This window comes from Salvelinus alpinus, chromosome 12 (assembly GCF_045679555.1).
Source record: "Salvelinus alpinus chromosome 12, SLU_Salpinus.1, whole genome shotgun sequence".
Classification (NCBI taxonomy): domain Eukaryota; kingdom Metazoa; phylum Chordata; class Actinopteri; order Salmoniformes; family Salmonidae; genus Salvelinus; species Salvelinus alpinus.
In genome coordinates this window covers 4042661-4065586 of record NC_092097.1, presented here as the reverse complement: position 1 = coordinate 4065586, position 22926 = coordinate 4042661, and the positions used below count along the sequence as shown (strand labels likewise).

Here is a 22926-nt window from a genome sequence, read left to right as displayed (position 1 = left end):
GGTTAAGAGGTGGAGGCAAGGAGATCAAGGTGGAGGGGAATACATGCAGTAAGATTATGGCAATAGAAAGAGGGATTTAGAGGTCAGAGGGATGGAAAGATGAAGGAATGGACAGGAGAGTTTAACGTGTGATTTCTATGCAGCATTTGACCTTAAGACTTTTATTAATACTTGATACCGCTGCAATATAAACCGTCATGGAACTAAGCGTTGAGAGGAGACTTAGGGGGTTGGAAACATGTAAATAACACCAATGGAAGTAAATTGCATCGTTTTTTACTAAAGAACCTTTCCATGTCATGCCTTCCAAACCATGACACTCATACATACTCCTCTACCAAGATCATGCTGAATTATTATGTACGTAATATAATTATTTAGCTCATATCACATTCTGCAAACATTCAAACTGCTAAAGTCTTCTTGACGTTCATGCACAAAATATCCATAGTTGAATATACAAAATATCCATCATGCATTAGTGTGATAAATGTAGGATATGAATATATACCATCTGATCACTATCTAACTTAAGTGTTTTAATATTGTTGTTGCAAGTGTCATTTTCATTACAGTTAACAAAACAGAAAAGGGTAGAAAAATAACACTGCTCTAGAATCAGCCGAGCACAATACACTAAAGGCTTTCATCAACTATCAACGTGGCAGGTGTGCAGACTTCACAATAGAAAGGTCATGTAGAAATAGTCGTTTTCAGAAACAACTAAACCGTCAAACACTACAGCACCAACAACAGCATCTTAGTTATAAATCAATAAATAAAAGAAACAACAAAAATCTTAATTACTAAATTATCAATGGCCAGCTTTAACTTGCCATTTATTAGGCAATTATACGCTGTCTGCACAATGCAAGATCATCTTTAATTCTTAGAATATAAGACATAAATTAGATTATTTGTGTAAATAGAAAATTAAATAATACAGAGGAAGCATACATACACACATTTACAAACCCAAAAACAAAATGTATGCAGCATCAGATTAAACCACTATTTGTCTGTTTCTTACTGAAGTAATAAAGTACAAAATGAAACGTTATGGAGTAAGCAGTACCCCATAAACTCCCTCATACTATCTACACTTATTTTCTTCTTTGGCTTCCTCGTAATTTTACCTCTGCTCTTGCAGAAAATGAAGAAATGTTGTGTATGGTGGTTGTGTGTACATGTGTGTGTGGTCCACAGAATGTGTATTTTCAACCTGCCTGCCCGGTTATCTTGATCTATGTCAAATGCATCCTTTGACAAACAATGTCAGAGTGTGGGAAGCATGTACTAATACAAAAGAATGATGTTTGTTTTTAGATACATAGTTAACTTTGCAGCACAACAACAGTGCCACAACTAACTCTACAAGACAACACATATAATGAAGTTAGATCTCCAGCAGTCCACTGCTTGTTTCCACCCCATTGCCTGAACCAGTTTTCTCTCCTTTGTTAGTAGGGTCACTAGGGACTCCTCCATTATTCTGCACGGCCGTGTTGGGTTTATTGGGGTCTGCCATCTCCTCATTCCTGGGGTCCTGGGCCTCTCCCTCCCCGGTCTTTCCCGGCTGCAGGGCAGACTCTGCGTGCGTCTTCTGGTGCTTGCTGAGGTGGTCACTGCGGGTGAATCTCTTGTTACACAGCAGGCAGGTGAACTTCTTCTCCCGCGTATGTGTACGGACGTGCCTCTCCAGTTCGTCGGAGCGTGTGAAGCGCTTCCCACAGAACAGCCAGTTGCAGACGAAGGGTCTCTCCCCAGTGTGCCAGCGGAGGTGGGCCTTGAGATGCGAGGCCTTCCCATAGACTTTCCCACAACCTGGGATGTGGCAGCTATGGACAGGCTTCTTCCTCAGGGATGCAGCTGAGGCCCCCATCCGCTCCAACTCCTGGCAGTTGGGACAGTCACAGGAGGACCTGCCAGTGGTGGTTCCTCCATACCCGCGTGATCCAGCTGCAGGCTTCAGGCCCATCTGACTCTCCATCAGCCCCCCGCCGGACACGTGCTTGGGCTTGTACATGTCCTGAGGCAGCATGTGCTGGGAGGACTGGAGGAGGTGTGATGAGGAGCCCAGGCTCACTGAGGGGTACTGAGCTGCGTTGATGGAGGTGAAGTCAGAGGCGTAGCTGGGCAGCTGGGGGCTGAGGGAGGCTTGGGGAGGGATGGGCTGGAGGGAGCCCTGGAGGCTGTCGGTCTGGGGCTGGGCAGCACTTAACCAGTTGGTGTTGGGGTGGACTTCCCACCAGGAGGATGTGGCATTGGAGGGGGCGGCGGTGATGCCGGGGTGGATGCCAGCCTTGTACCAGGAGCCGTAGGGGTGGGTCATGTCCAGGGAGGTGTAGACGCTGGTCAGACAGTCGGCTGTGCCGTGGGCCTTGGACACCAGCAAGGACTGCTCCTGGGACATGGAGGTCTGAAGGGAGTGGGAGAAGGGGTTGTACTCAGATGTGTACCCCCCAGAAGACGGTGGTGGACTCTCGGTGGGCGTGAGTAGCCCCCCTCCGGAGCTGAACAACCCAGTGTAGGAGTTCTCAATGCTCTCCCCTCCTCTGCCGTTCTTCTGGAGGTCTAAGGTCATGCTGTACTGCTTCTTGCCTGGAGCGGTGCTGCCGGGGCCGGCCTTTCCAGGTGTGGCTGAGTCCCTCACAGGGCTTCCAAACTTGTTGCAGGTGGCGGTTAGCATAGCAAAAGAACTGGAGCCATAACGAGCTTCCTCCTAGAGAGATGAGGAGACAGGAGGGAATAGACACAGGAAATGGCTGCTACTACTTCTGCTTCTGTCAGTGTCAACACTAATCAAAACAGTATGGCAGGCTGTTTTTTCTGCTTTCCCCTCTCATTCGTTTTTCAGCTGAATTGAAATGAAATGACTGTCTTGATATAGGCTGCTTGTTTTGGCAAAGTGACTGAAGAATGAAAGAAAGTGGAAAATAGGAATTAAATGTGATAAGAATGTGAATTTAAATATCGATTTTTTGCTACTTTGCAACAACTTAGCATGCTAGCTAACCCAAGGTTTCCCAAACTCGGTCCTCGGAACCCCAAGGGGTGCACGTTTTGGTTTTTGCCCTAGAACTACACAGCTGATTCAAATAATCAACTAATCATCAAGCTTTGATAATTTGAATCAGCTGTGTAGTGTTAGGACAAAAAATCTAAATGTGCAACTCTTGGGGTCCAGAGGGCCGAGTTTGGGAAACTCTGCTCTAACCTAACGTAGCATATCATACTAAAGCGGTCGAACGTAGAATATCACACTAAAGCAGTCGAGCGGTCAAGATGTAGGATACTATACGTCCTACAATTCGTATTTTATGATACGACCTCTATTACATTGGTAGTAGGCCAATGTAATGTAATCTAACGTATAGTGACATATCATACTAAATGGAGTGGCACACATTTTAGTAAAATATAATATGTTTTGATCTGAGACCAGGTTGCTCAAGAAACCTCTAGCATGTATAGTGTACATCAAGTCTTAGGACTTTTAGGCTGATGCAGTGCCTTCACAAAGTATTCATACACCTTGATTTATTCCACATTTTGTTGTGTTACAGCCTGAATTCAAATGGATTACATGTATTTTTTCTCACCCATCGACACACAATAACCCATAATGACAAAGTGAAAACATATTTTTAGAAATGTTTGCAAATTTATTGAAAATTAAATACAGAAATATCTAATTAACATATGTATTCACACTCCTGAGGAAATACTTTGTAGAAGCACCTTTGGCGGGAATTATGGCTGTGAGATCAAAGAGCTTTCCACATCATCGATTGTGTAACATTTTCCCGTCATTCTTTTCAAAAATCTTCAAGCTCTGTCAAATTGGTTGTTTGTAATTGCTGGACAGCCATTTTCATGTCTTGCATTAAATGTTCAATTTGCCAGTAGATTGTCAACTTGATTCATGATGATGACTGCTAGCTTGCTAGCTAAGATGTTGAAAGTATGATGTTGACATGATCAGTTCTCATCAAAGCTACTGTAGATATAACGTGATTTGATGTAATTTTATCTGTGGCCAATGACCTTAAGCATTCCTGGATGGGCACTTCTAATGTAACTCTATGGCAGCACCCAAGGGGCTTGAATTTTCGCGCTCCACCCTTCGATTTTGCAGTGATGTAGTGTCGACATGAGTGGCAGAACACCGAGCCAATCACAGCGCTAGACTAATGTTCTATAATAACTAGAGAACGTTACCAAGAGAACGTTACCAACCCCTACACCGCTGGCTACCCCACCACCACAGAAAGCACTAAGCTAGGCTGAAATTTGGAGTTGCCTTACTCAAGAAAGCAAAAAAGAGACTAAGTTTGTATGAGGCTTTATTAACTCAATGATGATTGTATTTACATTGTTTTTTGCAAACTGATATGTGACACGTATTAATGCCCGCCAAAAATGTGGGGCCTGTTTTGCATGTTATTTTGGCATTAATATGTTTCACACATCAGTTTGCAAACAATTTACTATATATATATATATATACAGTATATATATATACACATATATATACACACATACATACATACTGTATATATATATATATATACTGTATATATATATACTGTGTGTATATATATATATATATACATATATATATACATATATATATACACATATATATACACACATACATACATACTGTATATATATATATATATTGCTAAACAGGTGGGGCTCAAAACAGGTGGGGCAGCCTGAATGACGGGTCGCACTGTCCACAAAACTAACCTAATTTACAGTAAAAAGAAGGATGCCTGTACAGAATAAAACATATTCTACAATGTTAATCCCGTTTACAACAAAACAGTAAAGTAGTAATGCAGAACATTAACTTTTTGTCCTAAATACAAAGTGTTATGTCTAGGGCAAATCCAATACAACCCATTACTGAATACCACTCTCCTTATTTTCAAGCATAGTGGTGGCTGCATCATGTTATAGGTATGCTTGTAATCGTTTAAGGACTGCAGAGTTTTTAAGGATACAACATTTATGGAATAGAGTTAAGCACAGACAAAATCCTAGAGGAAAACCTGGTTTAGTCTGCTTTCCACCAGGCACTGGGAGAGGAATTCACCTTTCAGCAGGACAATAACCTAATGCACAAGGGCACATCTACACTGGAGTTGCTTACCAAGAAGACAGTGAATGGTCCTGAGGACTGAGTTACATTTTTTACATTTCAGATAAAGAATGAAGAGAAGTTATAGATAAAATATATCGGTGCTCATTGGCCATTGGACATAAACATTACACAACAAGTTGGAAATCACAAATTCAACAATGAGTGGTTTGAAAGGAATCAGTGGCTAACTGCAAGCACTGCAAAGCAATCAATAGCCTGCTATTCGGTGGAGTGGGTATGTGGTCCCAACTCTGGGTTTAAGAGTCTCTTAAATGGCTAAACATTCAACATTGGCCATGCTGTCAATCCAGCATTACCTCTTCCGCGCTCAAAACAACTGGAAACTTAGAACTGGGAAATCTGACTATAGTGCGTTCAAGACAACTGGGAACTCAGAAAAAAACTAGCTCCGACTAGGAAAATACGTTTTGAACGGTCATCCAACAATGGGAATTGCAAGTCAGGAACTCTGGCCTCTTTCTAGAGCTCCGACCTGAAGATCACTACTGACGTCATCATGATTCAACCTTGTTCTTTTCCGAGTTCCCAGGTGTCTTGAAAGCACCATAAATCCAGAGAATGCCAGACTTTAATGACAAAGTTCGATGACAAAATTTGCCCACGTAGTAAGCTGTTAGCTGTTGGTGGTGCACATGTAGCCTATAGCCTGTTTTAGAGAAATGTCATCTTCGAAAATTGACTATGTCCGTCCTAGCTCGCTCGTTAATGTCTTAATCGAAAATACGGACTGCCTCTCATCCGCTCGTCATCCCCTTATGCCATAGTTTGTACGTGTCAATTGTCAGTAGAAACCACATCTGTTGAAGCAAGTTAGCCATATCATATATATATTTTTTTAAAGGCAGTAAATGAGGCTGAATGAATTGTTTCGCTGCCAGACAAGACTCCGCTGATAGCCAGGTGTAGTAGTGGTAAGGTGTTGGGAGAGCTTTATGTAGGCCCTAACAGTTTGTGGGCACCGTTTGTCACTGTTATAGTGCAATTAATGTATTGTTTAGTGTTGTGTTGTGGCTTTGCTGGCATGCATAATTATTACTTTTTGTTTGCCCAACCAAAATATACAGTTGAAGTCTGAAGTTTATATACACCTTAACCAAATACATTTAAACTCAGTTTTTCCACAATTCCTGACATTTAATCCGAGTACAAATGCCCTGTCTTAGGTCAGTTAGGATCAACAAAACATTTTAAGAATGGGAAATGTCAGAATAATAGTAGAGAGAATGATTTATTCCAGCTTTTATTTCTTTCATCACATTCCCAGTGGGTCAGAAGTTTACATACACTCAATTAGTATTTGGTACCGTTGCCCTTAAATTGTTTAACTTGGTTCAAACATTTCGGGTAGCCTTCCACAAGCTTCCCACAATAAGTTGGGCGAATTGTGGCCCATTCCTCCTGACAGAGCTGTTGTAAATGAGTCAGGTTTTATAGGCCTCCTTGCTCGCACACGCTTTTCAGTTCTGCCTACAAATTTTATTTAGGAATTAGTTCAGGGCTAAGTGATGGCCTCTTCAATTCCTTGACTTTGTTGTCCTTATTAAGCCATTTTGCCACAACTTTGGAAGTATGTTTGGGGTCATTGTCCATTTGGAAGACCCATTTGCCACCAAGCTTTAACTTCCTGACTGATGTCTTGAGATGTTGCTTCAATATATCCACATAATTTTCCTCCCTCATGATGCCATCTATTTTGTGAAGTGCACCAGTCCCTCCTGCAGCAAAGCAACCCCACAACATGATGCTGCCACCAACGTGCTTCACGGTTGGGATGGTGTTCTTCGGCTTGCAAGCCTCCCCCTTTTTCCTCCAAACATAACGATGGTCATTATGGCCAAACAGTTATATTTTTGTTTCATCAGACCAGAGGACATTTCTCCAAAAAGTATGATCTTCGTCCCCATGTGCAGTTGCAAACCATAGTCTGGCTTTTTTTATGGTGGTTTTGGAGCAGTGGATTCTTCCTTGCCGAGCGGCCTTTCAGGTTATGTCAATATAGGACGTCGTTTACTGTGGATATAGATACTTTTGTACCTGTTTCCTTCAGCATCTTCACAAGGTCCTTTGCTGTTGTTCTGGTATTGATTTGCACTTTTCGCACCAAAGTACATTCATCTCTACGAGACAGAACGCGTCTCCTTCCTGAGAGGTATGGTGGCTGCATGGTGTTTATACTTGCATACTATTGTTTGTACAGATGAACGTGGTACCTTCAGGCATTTGGAATTTGCTCCCAAGGATGAACCAGACTTGTGGAGGTCTACAATATTCTGAGGTCTTGGCTGATTTCTTTTGACTTTCCCATGATGTCAAGCAAAGAGGCACTGAGTTTGAAGGTAGGCCTTGAAATACATCCACAGGTACACCTCCACTTGACTCAAATTGTGTCAATTAGCCTATCAGAAACTTCTAAAGCCATGACATCATTTTCTGGAATTTTCCAAGCTGTTTAAAGGCACAGTCAACTTAGTATATGTAAACTTCTGACCCACTGGAATTGTGATACAGTGAATTATAAGTGAAATAATCTATCTGTAAACAATTGTTGGAAAAATTACATGTGTCATGCACAAAGTCGATGTCCTAACCGACTTGCCAAAACTATAGTATGTTAACAAGAAATTTGTGGAGTGGCTGAAAAACGAGTTTTAATGACTCCAACCTAAGTGTATGTAAACTTCCAACTTCAACTGTACATGCTAAAATTGTCACTGATTGTGGAGTAACAACAATGTTGTTGATCCATCCTCAGTTTTCTCCTATAACAGCCATTAAACTCTGTAACTTTTTTAAAGTCAACATTGGCCTCATGGTGAAATCCCTGAGCGGTTTCCTTCCTCTCCGGCAACTGAGTTAGGAAGGACGTCTGTATGATTGTAGTGACTGAGTGTATTGATACAGCATCCAAAGTGTAATTCATAATTTCACCATGCTCAAAGGGATAATCAATGTCTGCTCTTTTTTATCCACCTATCAATAGGTGCCCTTTGCGAAACATTGGTCTTTGTGGTTGAATCTGTGTTTGAAATCCACTGTTTGACTGAGGGACCTTACAGATGATTGTATGTGTGGGCTACAGAGATGAGGTAGTAATTCAAAAATCATATTAAAATCACTATTATTGCACAGAATCACTGCAACTTATTATGTGACTTGTTAGCACATTTTTACTCCTGAACTTATGAAGGATTGGCATAACAAAGGTGTTGAATACTTATTGACTTCAGACATTTCAGCTTTCATGTTTAATTACTTTGACATTATGGGGTACTATGTGTAGGCCAGTGACCAAAAACATCTCAGTTGAATCAATTTTAAATTCAGGCTGTAACACAACAAAATGTTGAAAACGTCAAGGGGTGTGAATACTTTAAGCAACCAGTCTTGCGAGGGCCGTGGGCTTAAATAAACATAAGGTTGACCAGTTTTGTATGGCCTACAGGGAGGTTTTAAACAGCATCAGGGACATCAGGCCAAAAAAGATTTGGACAATAGATGAGACTGGAATACAAAATGTCCAGAAACCATTGCCTGTGGTGGCAACAAGGGAGCAAAATAGGTTGCACGGATGACCAGCACAGAGAGGGGCTTCACAGTAATTTGTGCTATCAGTGTAGCGGAGCAGTACGTACCGCCCCTCTTCCACCGGAAGAAGATGAATGAACAGCTGCTGGTTAGAGCACCTCCAGGGTCCGTTGGAAGGGTAAGTGGCTCAGGCTGTGTCGACAGTACTATCTTTGACGACTTTGCCCACAGTGTTGGTCGCACCCCTGAGGAACCCCACATCCTTATCATCGATGGGCACCACTCCCATAAGACCATGGAGGCTTTCTTGACAGCAAGAGGCCAGGGAGTTATTCTCATCACTCTGCCACCCCCACTGCAGCCAGAAGATGACCGTACCGTCTTCAAGGGTCTGAAGGACTTTTACAACAGGGCAGGAGATCAGTGGATGATGACGCTTCCTGGGAAAAAGATAGTTATAAACCAAATGGCTGGCCTCTTCGCAAAGGCCTATACCAAGGTGGCCAGTGTGGAGAGAGGAGTAGAGGCTTCCGGGCCAGTGGGCTGTGGCCTTTGAAAAGGACATCTTCACAGAGGCGGACTTCTTGGCCACTGAGGTTATAGAGCAGCCTGAGCCCATTGCCGGTAAGAAAAAGTAATCTAAATGAATGAAGAATAGCAGAAGCAGCATGTACGTGGTAGAACGTGTTTATTGTACTAACACCGATGTATTGTTTTTGTTGTTTATTTTCAATGCATAGTCTCCATTCAACCACAGTGCTCTACCGCCACCGCTGCCACCTCTACCGCCACCATCACTAGCTCTACAGTGCCTCCACCAGCTCTAACACCAAAATCTCTACCTCCACCACATCTACCTCTGCCACAACCTCCACCCTGCAGCCTACCCTTGTTCCAAATGTTGTTAACAAAAAATAAAGTCAGCACTCATTCTAGGGAATATATATATTTCTATATAGTGATTAGAAGTGTTTAATGTACCAATCCTCATGTGTTCTTGTTTGTTTTTTGTTTTTTTGCTTAAACCAATAGCTGCAGCAGTTCTATTGGAGTTGTCCCTGAGGAGGCCGAAGCTCCAGGAGGAGAAGCCGAAGAAGAGGAAGGCAGAGTCTGTGGCTGTGCTGACAGCCTCGCCTTACAAAAGGTTGATGGAGGAAAACGCTCGACAGAAACATCAACAAGAAGAAAAGAGAGAGAGTAAGAAAACGGATCAGGTTCTTTAAAAAAGGGTTGTCTCAAAGAAGGTTGTTGCAACACAACAAGCCACATCAGCCACTAAAGAAGGGGATGCAGAGTGTATTTTCTGTGAGGAGCTGTTTTCAGTCACAGGTCGGGGACTGGATTAGGTGTGAGCAGTGCAGGAGATGGTTTCATGAGTAGTGCTCCAATTTTACTGGGCATAGCTTAATTTGTGACCTACGTACAAATTAGCATTGTGCAATAGCAGAGCATGAGAGATGCGACATCAATGTTACACTGAATTAGTTGAGATATGATTTATTGTTATTAAATGTTATATTCCAATGTTATTAGTTATATTCTATTCTAATATTATATATATTTTTTTTTTAGGAATTCAAAACAAGTATTGAAAACCTTTTGCTCCTGAATGTCATTTTAAAGACTGCTAGGATTTAAAATCTTGCATTATTTCAATAATATTTAGTGCAATTGTACATAATGGATTACATGGGAAAAGAACAACAAAGAAAAAACAAAGAAAATTAATGTGCAGGTGAGTTAAAACCTTTTAAGGATCTACCACTTTTTTTCATTTTTCGCCTAAAATGACATACCCAAATTGAACTGCCTGTAGCTCAGGCATTAAAGCAAGGATATGCATATTCTTGATACCATTTGAAAGGGAACACGTTGAAGTTTGTGGAAATTTGAATGTAGGAGAATATAACACAATAGATCTGGTGAAAAGAAAATACAAAGAAAAAACAACTGTTTTTTGTATTTTTTTTTGTACCATCATCTTTGAAATGCAAGAGAAAGGCCATAATGTATTATTCCAGCCATGGCACAATTTTGATTTTGGCCACTAGATGGCAGCAGTGTATGTGCAACGTTTTAGACTGATCCAATGAACCGTTGCATTTCTGTTCAACATTTTGTATCAAGACTGCCCAGATGTGCCTAATTGGTTAATTAATAACTTTTCATGTTTATAACTGTGCACTCTCCTCAAACAATAGTATGGTATTATTTCACTGTAATAGCTACTGTAAATTGGACAGTGCAGTTAGATTAACAAGAATGTATTATTTCTGCCAATATCAGATATGTCTATGTCCTGGGAAATGTTCTTGTTACTTACAACCGCATGCTAATCGCATTAGCCTACGTTAGCCCAACCGTCCCGTGGGGGACCCACTGATCCTGAAGAAGAATTTCTAAATAAAATGTATTAAATGGATTAACCCTATGCCATAATCTTCTGCAATAACCACCATACTTTAAAAACGCCCCTTTTCAAAAACAACAATTAATGACATTCTTCTTAGTGGAGGCTAGTTACCCCCTAGTACCATATAGCCTACTCGATTATTGGGCAGATTCAAGTTATTACACTTAAGACCATTTAGGTCTCTAGTCTCCTCCTTACAGAAGCAACAAAGTCCCCAGGGCTGGTGAGGGTGGATTTACCCGTCTCCCTAATAAACGCCTACTGTCGACTTGGCGTATCCTGTTGCCTTAGCTCCCGTTTCCAGGTTAATTGCTGTCAATCTATTTTCAATCCCCTCCCCGTTGAGTCTTAACTTTTTATGTCCCCTGCTTTAGTTTTGATGACCGGCAGAGATGTAGGCTAATACTTTAATTGCAGCGGAATCTTTTTGGAAGGGTTGGAGAGAGATTACGTAGCGTGTAACTGAATGTAGCGTTTCTTGTTGATTTTGTTGTTGACTGATTTGCCAAGCATGTGGGCTCCAAGCTGTCGTCCAAGCAGTAGGCCTAACCAAACTTTTCAGTAAGAATCTTCGGTCATATAGAGCTTTATGTTGGCCGTGTTTTCCTATGTCTGCGATATCATCCAACGTGCCTAACGGTAACATTATCAGTTTGGATAGGCTAAACCTAAATATTACAGCATTGGCCTATGACTGACATTTATAACACGCATTCCAAATGGTAATTATACTACCTACACTTTAATGCTGTTGTGGACCATCAAAAGAAAGTCCCTTCAAAAAAAAGTCCCTGCTTTTGACCGAATTTTAGTCAGAGAATGCAGTTACGCACACCAATTCTGACAGATGGAGAGTCAACCGTTATATTTAGGCCATTGCCTATAGGTTTCACAATCTAATATTGTCTTATAAAAGCCTATTTGTCGAATGTCAACAGTGCAAAGTTCTTTCTCATTTTCTCCATTACCTCAAGAACATACGCTAACGACATGACTGATCGTTCAAGGAGCGCACCGAACAGACAGATATAGTAGCCTACCAGTGCGCATTAAGTTGACCTCGACACTCAGTTCATGAAAAATACAGCAGCAATTGGCGCCTAACTGTAAAACAACTTAAAAGTTCATTCAAAAACACATTCAAGTATATTCCATACCTCCAGGATAGATGCAGCCATCCCTGAGAAACAAAGTCCAAAGAGTCGAGAGGGAAGTTGGATAGACTGTTCTCTTCTCTGCTCGTGGTCCCAGGACAGTTTGGGAGAACTCCGGCACGAGCGCACAGACCTCTTTGGAAAGAGAGAGCCCGCCCCTTAATTATAGGGTCCGCGCGCTTTGAAGATTCGCTGAGAGGCAATAAAGGAGAGAGGGAAGGAAAAAGGACGGAGGGCATTGGAGGAGAAGAGAAGACATCCCACCTCCCAAAATTCAGATTGACAAATCCAGATTAATCTTGGGGATATGGGTGGTTGGCTATTAGGGGGGCTATTATGAAATAATAGATAAAGACTTCAATTGTCAGGTCATTTACACCCTGCTTGCATCAAAGCCACCACCATGCTCATTCAGGTTCACAATATAGTAACGCATGCGTTCTGTCAGCGTCAACATTATATAGGTAGCCTATTTATAGCCTACCTGCTAATATTAAGCCTAATAATGTTGAACATCTTTGGCACTAATGATGCATTGATAGAAAATATGTTTAGTGGCAAAAGCATGCGTTATGGTCTCCATATAGGCCGAATCTTCAAATATAACACAATAATACCATAATAGTAAAACTCCTACTACTTCAACTGTAGCCTACCCCGAACAATGAATAATACATTTGGGTCTAAGCTACTATGGTCAATAATAATAATGTTGTTATTAATAGCAGTAAAGCTGCTTGCTTTCGATATTGTTGTTGTGACACTCATCCAGAAAGCAAAGGAACATGCAGGCCATGAATAAATCAATAAATTAAGCCGGTCGGGTTTACGATTTCCTTCACAGGTTTTATTGTTGGGTTTTTAACCCGCTTTCTGTTTTCAATATTCTGAAACGCAGTTAAATGCTTTTGTAGGCATGATCTCTAATGATTGAAAGGATTCAACTGCTCGAAATTACAACAACAAAATAAATACTGCCATCAAATAAAATACATTCAGAACACGGCTTTTAAGCTAGTGGTTGGAGTAAAAACAAGAGTTTGTTTCCTCGTTTAGGCCCAAGTCTCCAGAAAGAAAATGCCTGACGATTTTAATAGATAGACCTACATGCGGAAATATTTACTATACTCCAACACAGCTGTAGGCCTACTTAAATCCATCTCCAGATCTGTTACGACATTATTTCTCCATTATTTTATTTTTCAAATAGCTGTGATTAGTAGGCTACCTCATACAAACCCTGTGTCTTTCTTGAAAGGTATATTTTATAGAGCATAATTTTCACCACCTGTCCTCCTTTATTAGTGGCTCTATTAAATCACATCCGCTCTTGCCGACATCTGCAGAGTGGTTGGGTGTCGGAGGTGGAACTGCGTTATAGCTAGCTGTCAAATCCACAAGCCGCTCCTGCCATCAAAGAGGACACTGCATTGCATTAAGAGAAATCCAACATCACCAAAATATCCGCTGTGTGGTTGTCTGATATCGCCGGTTAACGCTTGATCTGAGGTCCAACTTCGATTTCTATTCATACTTGAATGTAATGATTTACGGTTTCAGGCATACAAATAACGATAGCGACAGAATTATGTAGGCTGTAGAAGATTGAGAATATGTTTTCAGATTAGCACATTTGCATTTGAAATGTAGGCCAATCACCAGTACAGGTCACTCAGAGTGCAATGGCCTACATAACTTAAATTGTTCCTAGCAAGGGAGAAATTGTGTAGTTATTGGGTGGATGAACACTAGACAGTGTGTCCGGGGTCCTCACCTGATATAAATATATATATATATTACATTTTAAAACGCATTTCCTGCAATTCTACACAGTTTGACTACTTATTATGCCTCTCTTGAGGGGTATTTGAGTAGTATTTTGAAAATACAGTATAAGTGGAAGGATAAGTGGAAGAATAAGTCATCACCATCATTAATTAATGTATTTCAAGGCAAATATTAAGACAAAATATGAAGACTGATTTGTATTATAGTTGGAGTTTGCCTACCTTATGTCCAGTCCACTTTTTTTTAAATATAGTAATTGAGTGTAAACATACCATGGACAAGGACTGACACTCAGTGACAGAAGTATAGACGACGTGGTACTGTTTTGGTTCCTTCGTTTTAGGGGTGCCGGGTCAGTGCCAGTGGCGTATTCATCTGGCTAACCGCCTCTCTCCATATACAGAACGTCAGAGTGGAGGAGACGGTGCATGCGAACAGAGCCGGACTATCGTCCCCCAACCCCACCAACATTTTTTTTAACAATATTTTGTAGGAAAACCGCTAACTTTCTGCATTTCACTTTTTTTGCAATGGGCAGAGAGCAAAATGTGCTGTTTTATAATGCTATTCTACAAATTTTGTCATTGAGAATTGTTTTAGCCGTTTTTAAGCAAATTTCCTGCAAATCTACACATTTTGCCATTGATTATGAAGTGTCCATATGCTATCTGCGGCCCCCCGACCACCAGGGGACCCCAAACTCACAAATATACACAATAATATTGTATATATTTTCGCCTATGGTTAATAGTATTTTATACCCATCAGAAAAGTGTTTTAACTCAACCCCCTTGTGCTCCCTCCATTCCTCAGTGCACGTGCTGTGTTGCTGCAGGTTGTAACTCTACACTAGATATCCAACATGTCTTTATCATTCTCCGACCAGTGTAGTTGGTCAAATGCAATGTCATTTTTTCATTCGAGATGACCACTTTGTCAACATAAGCATTCCTTTTTTTCAAAATGAATTAATATGAATATAAGAAAAAAACATGCATCACTTAAATCAGAAAGCAGTGCAATGCGGACAGCATATAACAGTGCCGTCAGAAATGATTCAATACCAGAGCAAGTGAGCAGAGTTCAGCGGTTGCAAAGCCTGCTCATCGCTCATGGAGCAGTCTTTGCACACCGCCCCGGCGCTCCATGTGCTTTTCTACTGCATTCCTACAATCCGCTCTGTGCTCACAAGGGGAAAAAAACTGCCGCTCCAAATTCGCTCTATACATTAAAATCACAATTTAACCAACACCCATCTATATTTGTGACTACCTGGACTTAACAATTGTTTTTTAAGTATTGAAACCAAACGGATTTGAATGCAAGGTATTTGAACAAACATGAAAAGGTGAATGTAAGAAGCGAACATATGTCATACTAAATATGTCATACCATGTCATACTAAAAAGCATATAAGCACTAAATATGTCAGGAGCCAGACAGGGAGCGTAAGAAGGAACGGAAATGAATTATTTAGGCTATATTATTTCAAGGTCTAAAAGAAATACATTGTGAAGCATTGCTAGTGCGACACAATAGGCTGGTAGGGACATAAAGAGCTCAGTATTTAAACATCATTTTGTTGTATTAAATCATTATAGTCTATAAATTGCGCATATAGGCTGTGACTTGCTTAGAATTAAATACACATTAAACGAAAAATGACTTATTAGTGCCTTTGATACATTTTTAGAAACAATGAGTTTGGCCAGTCTGTGGCTTCAGGCTCTTGCAATGGTGCCTGGAGAGCCGGCCAGCAGCGGAGAATATGCCTCAGAGTTTTTACAATTTAATTTTTATAGGTAGGCCAATAGGTTTTTAGGGAAAATAACCCAATCAAAAACGGGAAGTGGGAATATGCCAGGCCTATTCGGCTAAAACCGATTATTGCCTATTATATATAGACTAATATATAGACTAAAATATACATATAGACTAAAATAAACGAAACATTTAAGAGATCTGATTTTTAGTTTATAAATACTTTGCTACAATGACACGCGTACTTATCTACCCACCTCCTTCCTTTATTTTAGCATGTGCACATAGTATAAGTACACCATCATGCTTTTGGGATACGTGTCTTTTCTGATTCCACAATGATTATTTAGTTGTGGACACTACATTACTGCCCTCTCTTGCTCTTGGTCTACATCTTTGTAAGTCACCTAGATTTAGCAACTGTGTGTTTTATCAGTTTTTTTTATGAAAATATTTTGCGAACTTCATGACAGTAGCTAAAGCAAAGGGCTATAGCAGCACATAAGTAGACTACAAATGCATCCTGTGGCGGGCAAGCCCTGAGCTCGTGAAGTGAGTGCTACTGGAGCGAAATTAGAGCGGGGCGAGAAGGCCGACGCTCCAGCCTTTGGGAATCTCGCTCCACGCTCCAGTAAAAATGGGCAAGCTCCGCTCCAGCACATACTCTGATTTATATACCTTGACTTATTCCACATTGTGTTGTGCTACAGCCTGAACTCAAAATGGGTTGAATATATTTTTCTCTCTCACCCATCTACACACACACAATAATACACCATAATGACAAAGGGAAAATATGTTTTTAGAAATTTTTGCAAATACATTGAACAAGAAATACAGAAATATATAATTTACATAAGTATTCACAACCCTGAGTCAATACGTGTTAGAATCACCTTTGACAGCGATTACAGCTTTGAGTCTCTAAGAGCTTTCCACATCTCGATTGTGTAACATTTGCCCATTATTCTTTTCAAAAGTCTTCAAGCTCTGTCAAATTGGTTGTTGATCATTGCTAGACAACCATTTTCAGGTCTTGCCATACATTTTCAAGCCGATTTAATTCAAAACTAACTCGGCCACTCAGGAACATTCACGGACTTCGTGATTAGCAACTGTAGATTTTGCCTTGTGTTTTAGGTTATTGTCCTGCTGAAAGGTGAATTCATCTCCCAGTGCCTCGTGGAAAGCAGACTGAACCATGTTTTCCTATAGGATTTTGCCTGTGCTTAGCTCCAATCCATACATTTATCCTGAAAAACTCCCCATTCCTTAAAACCTCTTATGGCTGCAATCCCGTTAACAGGATCGATATGACAACAGCCAGTGAAAGTGCAGGGCGCCAAATTCAAACAACAGAAATCTCAATTAAAATTCCTCAAACATACATGTATCTTATACCATTTTAAAGGTAATCTTGTTGTTAATCCCACCAAAGTGTCCGATTTCAAATAGACTTTACAGCGAAAGCACCACAAACGATTATGTTAGGTCACCGCCAAGTCACAGAAAAATTCAGCCATTTTTCCAGCCAAAGAGAGGAGTCACAAAAAGAACAAATAGAGATAAAATGAATCACTAACCTTTGATGATCTTCATCAGATGACACTCATAGGACTTCATGTTGCACAATACATATGTTCTGTTCGATAAAGTGCATATTTATATAAAATAAAAAAATCTCAGTATACATTGGCGCGTTATGTTCACTAGTTACAAACCATCCGGTGATATTGCAGAGAGCCACATCATTTTACAGAAATACTCATTATAAATGTAGATGAAAATACAATTGTTAGACATGGAAATATAGATACACTTCTCCTTAATGCAACCGCTGTGTCAGATTTTTTAAAAACTTTACAGAAAAAGCAAACCATGCAATAATCTGAGTACAGCTTTCAGACAACAAAGCAGCCAAAAAGATATCCGCCATATTGGGTAGTCAACAGAAGTCAGAAATTGCATTATGAATATTCACTTACTTTTGATGATCTTCATCAGAATGCACTCCCAGGAATCCCAGTTCCACATGAAATGTTTGATTTAGTTCGATAATGTCCATAATTTATGTCCAAAGAGCTACTTTTGTTAGCACGTTTGGTAAACAAATCCAAAGTCATGAAGCGCGTTACCTAGTTGCAGACGAAATGTCAAAAAGTTCCGTTACTGTCCGTAGAAACATGTCAAACGATGTATGGAATCAATCTTTAGGATGTTTTTAACATAAAACGTCAATAATGTTCCAACCGGAGAATTCCTATGTCTGTAGAAAAGCAATGGAACGAGAGCTAACTCTCTCGTGACCACGCCTCAGAGCCTGTGGCAATCTGCCAAACACCTGGCTCAGTCCTCTCTCATTCGCCCCCACTTCACAGTAGAAGTCTCAAACAAGTTTCTAAAGACGATTGACATCTAGTGGAAGCCATGGGAAGTGCAACGTAACCCATATCCCACTGTTTATTCAATAGGGGCTGGGTTGAAAATCGACCAACCTCAGATTTGCCACTTTCTGTTTGGATTTCTTCTCAGGTTTTTGCCTGCCATATGAGTTCTGTTATACTCACAGACATCATTCAAACAGTTTTAGAAACGTCAGAGTGTTTTCTATCCAATAATAATAATAATATACATATATTAGCAACTGGGACTGAGGAGCAGGCCGTTTACTCTGGCCACCTCTGTGCACCTTTCATCCAAGCTACTCAATACTGCCCCTGCAGCCATAAGAAGTTTTAACAATTACAAGCATACCCATAACATGATGCAACCACCATTATGCTTGAAAATATGGAGAGTGGTCCTCAGTGATGGGTTGTATTGGATTTGTACTTGGTGGCAAACAGGATGCATGTTTGGAATATTTGTATTATGTACAGGCATCTTTCTTTTCACTCTGTCAATTAGGTTAGTACTGTGCAGTAACTACAATGTTGTTTATCCAACCTCAGTTTTCTATCACAGCCATTAAACTCTGTAACTGTTTTAAAGTCACCATTGGCCTCGTGGTGAAATCCCTGAGCGTTTTCCTTCCTCCCCTGCAACTGAGTTAGGAAGGACACCTGTATTTTTGTAGTGACTGGCTGTATTGATACACCATCCAAAGTGTAATTAATAACTCGCCATGCTCAAAAGGATAATCAATGTCTGGTTTTTTTACCAATCTAACAATAGGTGCATTTCTTTGTGGCAATGGAAAACCTCCCTGGTCTTTTTGGTTGAATCTGTTTGAAATTCACTGCTCGACTAAGGGATCTTACAGGTTCATGTATGTGTGTGGTACAGAGATGCGGTAGTCATTCAAAACTCATGTTCATGCAACTTATGTGACTTGTTAATCCATTTGTTAATCACATTTTTTTACTCCTGAACTTATTTAGGCTTGCCATAACAAAGGGGTTGAATACTTAGACTCAAGACATTTCAGCTTTTCATTTTTAATTAATAATTCCACTTTGAAATTATGGCGTATTGTATGTAGGCCAGTAACAAAAAAAGTGATTTAATCAATTTTAAATTCAGGCTGTAACACAATAAAATAGTCAAGCGGTGTGAATACTTTCTGAAGGCACAATAACATTTCTCAATTCACCTGTGCAAGGAATAGCTGCAGGCTAATTATATTAGCCTAGAGTATTATGCTCAAGAGCAAAGACGGAGGTTAAAAAACTGAATGAACTAAGCCACAACACAGGCCAGGGGCAAAACACAATGTCACAAAAGTATAATTGGGATTCAACATAATAGATAATAATAAAGGACTTGTCAGTGCAAACGTAATACACTCCTGTCACCCATTCCAAAAATCTGTACTACTGTTGAACATTGGAAATCTCCCAATTCAGTATGTTTCAGATCATCAGCACAGTTGAAACCGGGATTCATCCGTGAAGAGCACACTTCTCCAGTCTGCCTATCAGGGCACAAAGCGAGACCCAAATGCAGACACAGGAGGCAGATGGTTGGAGTCTTACAATGTTTATTAAACCAAAGGAGTAGGCAAGAGAATGGTCGTGGACAGGCAAAAAGGTCAAAACCAGACCAGACTCCAGGAGGTACAGAGTGGCAGACAGGCTCGTGGTCAAGGCAGGCAGGTAAAAAGTCCAGAAACAGGCAAGGGTCAGAACCGGGAGGACTAGAAAAAGGAGAATACAAAAAGCAGGAGAACGGGAAAAATGCTGGTTGACTTGGAAACATACAAGACGAACTGGCACAGAGAGACAGGAAACACAGGGATAAATACACTGGGGAAAACATGCGACACCTGGAGGGGGTGGAGACAATAATGAGGACAGTTGAAACTGATCAGGGTGTGGCAGTGCCAGTGGCCATCGGAGGTGAGCATTTGCCCAATAAAGTCAGTTACGACGCTAAACTGCAGTCAGGTCAAGACCCTGGTGAGGATGAAGAGCACGAAGATTAGTTTCCCTGAGACTGATTCTGACAGTTTGTGAAGAAATTCTTTGGTTTTGCAAACCCACAGTTTCATCAGCTGTCCGGATGGCTGGTCTCAGACGATTCCTACGGTGGAGAAGCCAAATGAGGAGGTCCTGGGCTGGCGTGATGACACGTGGTCTGCGGTTGTTCGGCCTGTTGCACGTACTGCCAAATTCTCTAAAACAACGTTGGAGGCAGCATATGGTAGAAAAATGTACATTACATTCTTTGGCAACAGCTTTGGTGGACATACATGAAGTCAGCATGCCAAATGCACGCTCTCTCAAAACTTCACATCTGTGGCATTGTGTTGTGTGACAAAACTGCACATTTCAGTGGCCTTTTATTGTCCACAGCACAAGGTGCACCTGTGTAATGATCATGCTGTTTAATCAGCTTCTTGATATGCCACACCTGTCAGGTGGAGGGATTATCTTGGCAAAGGATAAAAGCTTACTAACAGGGATGTTACCAAATTTGTGCACAAAATTTGAGAGCTTTTTGTGCATATGGAACATTTCTGGGATCTTTCATTTCAGCTCATGGGACCAACACTTTACATGTTGCGTTTATATTTTTGTTCGGTGTACAGTACCAGTCAAAAGTTTGGAAAAGGGGTTCTCTTTATTTTTACTATTTTCTACATTGTAGAATAATAGTGAAGACATCAAAACTATGAAATAAGCCATATGGAATCATGTAGTAATCAAAAAAGTGTTAAACAAATCAAAATATATTTTATATATGAGATTCTTCAAAGTAGCCACCCTTTGCCTTGATGACAGCTTTCCACACTCTTGGCATTCTCTCAACCAGCTTCATGAGGTAGTCACCTGGAATGCATTTCAATTATTAACAGGTGTGCCTTATTTCTTAATGCGTTTGAGCCAATCCTTTGTGTTGTGACAAGGGTAGGGGTGGTATACAGAAGATATCCCTATTTGGTAAAAGACCATGTCCATATTATGGCAAGAACAGCTCAAATAAGCAAAGAGAAACGACAGTCCATCAATACTTTACGACATGAAGGCCAGTCAATTCAGAACATTTCAAAAACTTTACAATTTTCTTATAGTGCAGTCGCAAAAAACCATCAAGCGCTATGATGAAACTGGCTCTCATGAGGACCGCCACAGGAGAGGAAAACCCAGAGTTACCTCTGCTGCAAAGGTTACGTTCATTAGAGTTAACTGCACCTCAGATTGCAGCCCAAATAAATGCTTCACAGAGTTCAAGTAACAGACAAATCAACATCAACTGTTCAGAGGAGACTGCATGAATCAGGCCTTCATGTTCGAATTGCTGCAAAGAAACCATTACTAAAGGACACCAATGAGAAGAAGAGACTTGCTTGGGCGAAGAAACATGAGCAATGGACATTAGACCGGTGGAAATCTGTCCTTTTGTCTTATTTGAGATTTTTGGTTCCAACCGCTGTGTCTTTGTGAGACGCAAAGCAGGTGAGCGGATGATCTCTGCATGTGTGGTTCCCACCGTGAAGCATGGAGGAGGTGTGATGGTGTGGGGGTGCTTTGCTGGTGACACTGTCAGTGATTTATTTCGAATTCAAGGCACACTTAACCAGCATGGCTACCACAGCATTCTGCAGCCATATGTCATCCCATCTGGTTTGCGCTTAGTGGGACTGTCATTTATTTTTCAACAGGGCAATGACCCAAAACATGGTTCCAAGCTGTGTACGGGCTATTTGACCAAAAAGGAGAGTGATGGAGTGCTGCATCAGATGACCTGGCCTCCACAATCACCCAACCTCAACCCAATTGAGAATAGTTTGGGATTAGTTGGACTGCAGATTAAAGTAAAAGCAGCCAACAAGTGCTCAGCATATGTGGGAACTCCTTCAAGACTGTTGGAAATGCATGCCTCATGAAGCTGGTTGAGAGAATGCCAAGAGTGTGCAAAGCTGTCATCAAGGCAAAGGGTGGCTACTTTGAAGAGTCTATATATTTTCATTTTTTTACCACTTTTTTGTTTCTACATGATTCCATGTGTGTTATTTCATAGTTTTGATGTCTTCACTAATATTCTACAATGTAGAATAAAGGTTAAATAAAGGTAAAATATATATTTTTTAATTAAATGTAGAAAATGGTCAAAATAAAGTAAAACCCTTGAATTAGTAGGTGTGTCCAAACTTTTGACTGGTACTGTGTATCAAATTCGACAACATCCGGTGAAATCGGAGCGCACCAAATTCTAAATTGTAAAGCGTGCGTAACTGGTGGCAGGGAACTCAAACGCAGGAGAACAGAACGTGGTGAATAGCCGGAGCAGTTTAATATATAAAACTAACGGCATATAAAACAACAAACTCATGGGTACAAAACCCGTAGCGCACCAGTAACACATAGCACAAGAACTTACAAATAAACAATTCCCGACAAGGACATGGGGGAAACAGAGGGAACATATACATGTAATTAGGGAATTGAAACCAGGTGAGTGTGAAAACAAGACAAAACAAATGGATCGGCGATGGCTTGAAGACCGGTGACGTCGACCGCCGAACACCGCCCGAACAAGGAGAGGAACCGACTTCGGAAGAAGTCGTGACAAAAATACAAAATCGTAATATTAAACATTCATGAAAATACAAGTGTCATACATGATTCTTTAGCTTAGAATCTTGGTAATCGAACCGCGTTGTCTGATTT

At 40.7% G+C, this 22926-nt stretch overlaps 1 protein-coding gene across 2 annotated transcripts in view; it reads right to left on the bottom strand.

Annotated features, from left to right (window-relative positions):
- Positions 1-127: 127 nt before the first annotated feature.
- LOC139535371 (transcription factor Sp7-like) overlaps positions 128-22926 on the bottom strand; it is a 61932-nt gene continuing 39133 nt past the window's right edge. The window contains exons 1-2 of one of the 2 annotated variants that reach the window (XM_071334713.1): positions 12269-12377; positions 128-2722 (exon numbers count right to left, since the gene is read on the bottom strand). In XM_071334713.1, coding sequence (XP_071190814.1) covers positions 1397-2722; positions 12269-12289 — 1347 coding nt within the window. In that variant the 5' untranslated portion in view covers positions 12290-12377 and the 3' untranslated portion in view covers positions 128-1396. Of the gene's footprint in view, positions 2723-12268; positions 12378-22926 lie in introns of those variants that run through there. The other variant, XM_071334714.1, reaches the window with a different exon arrangement.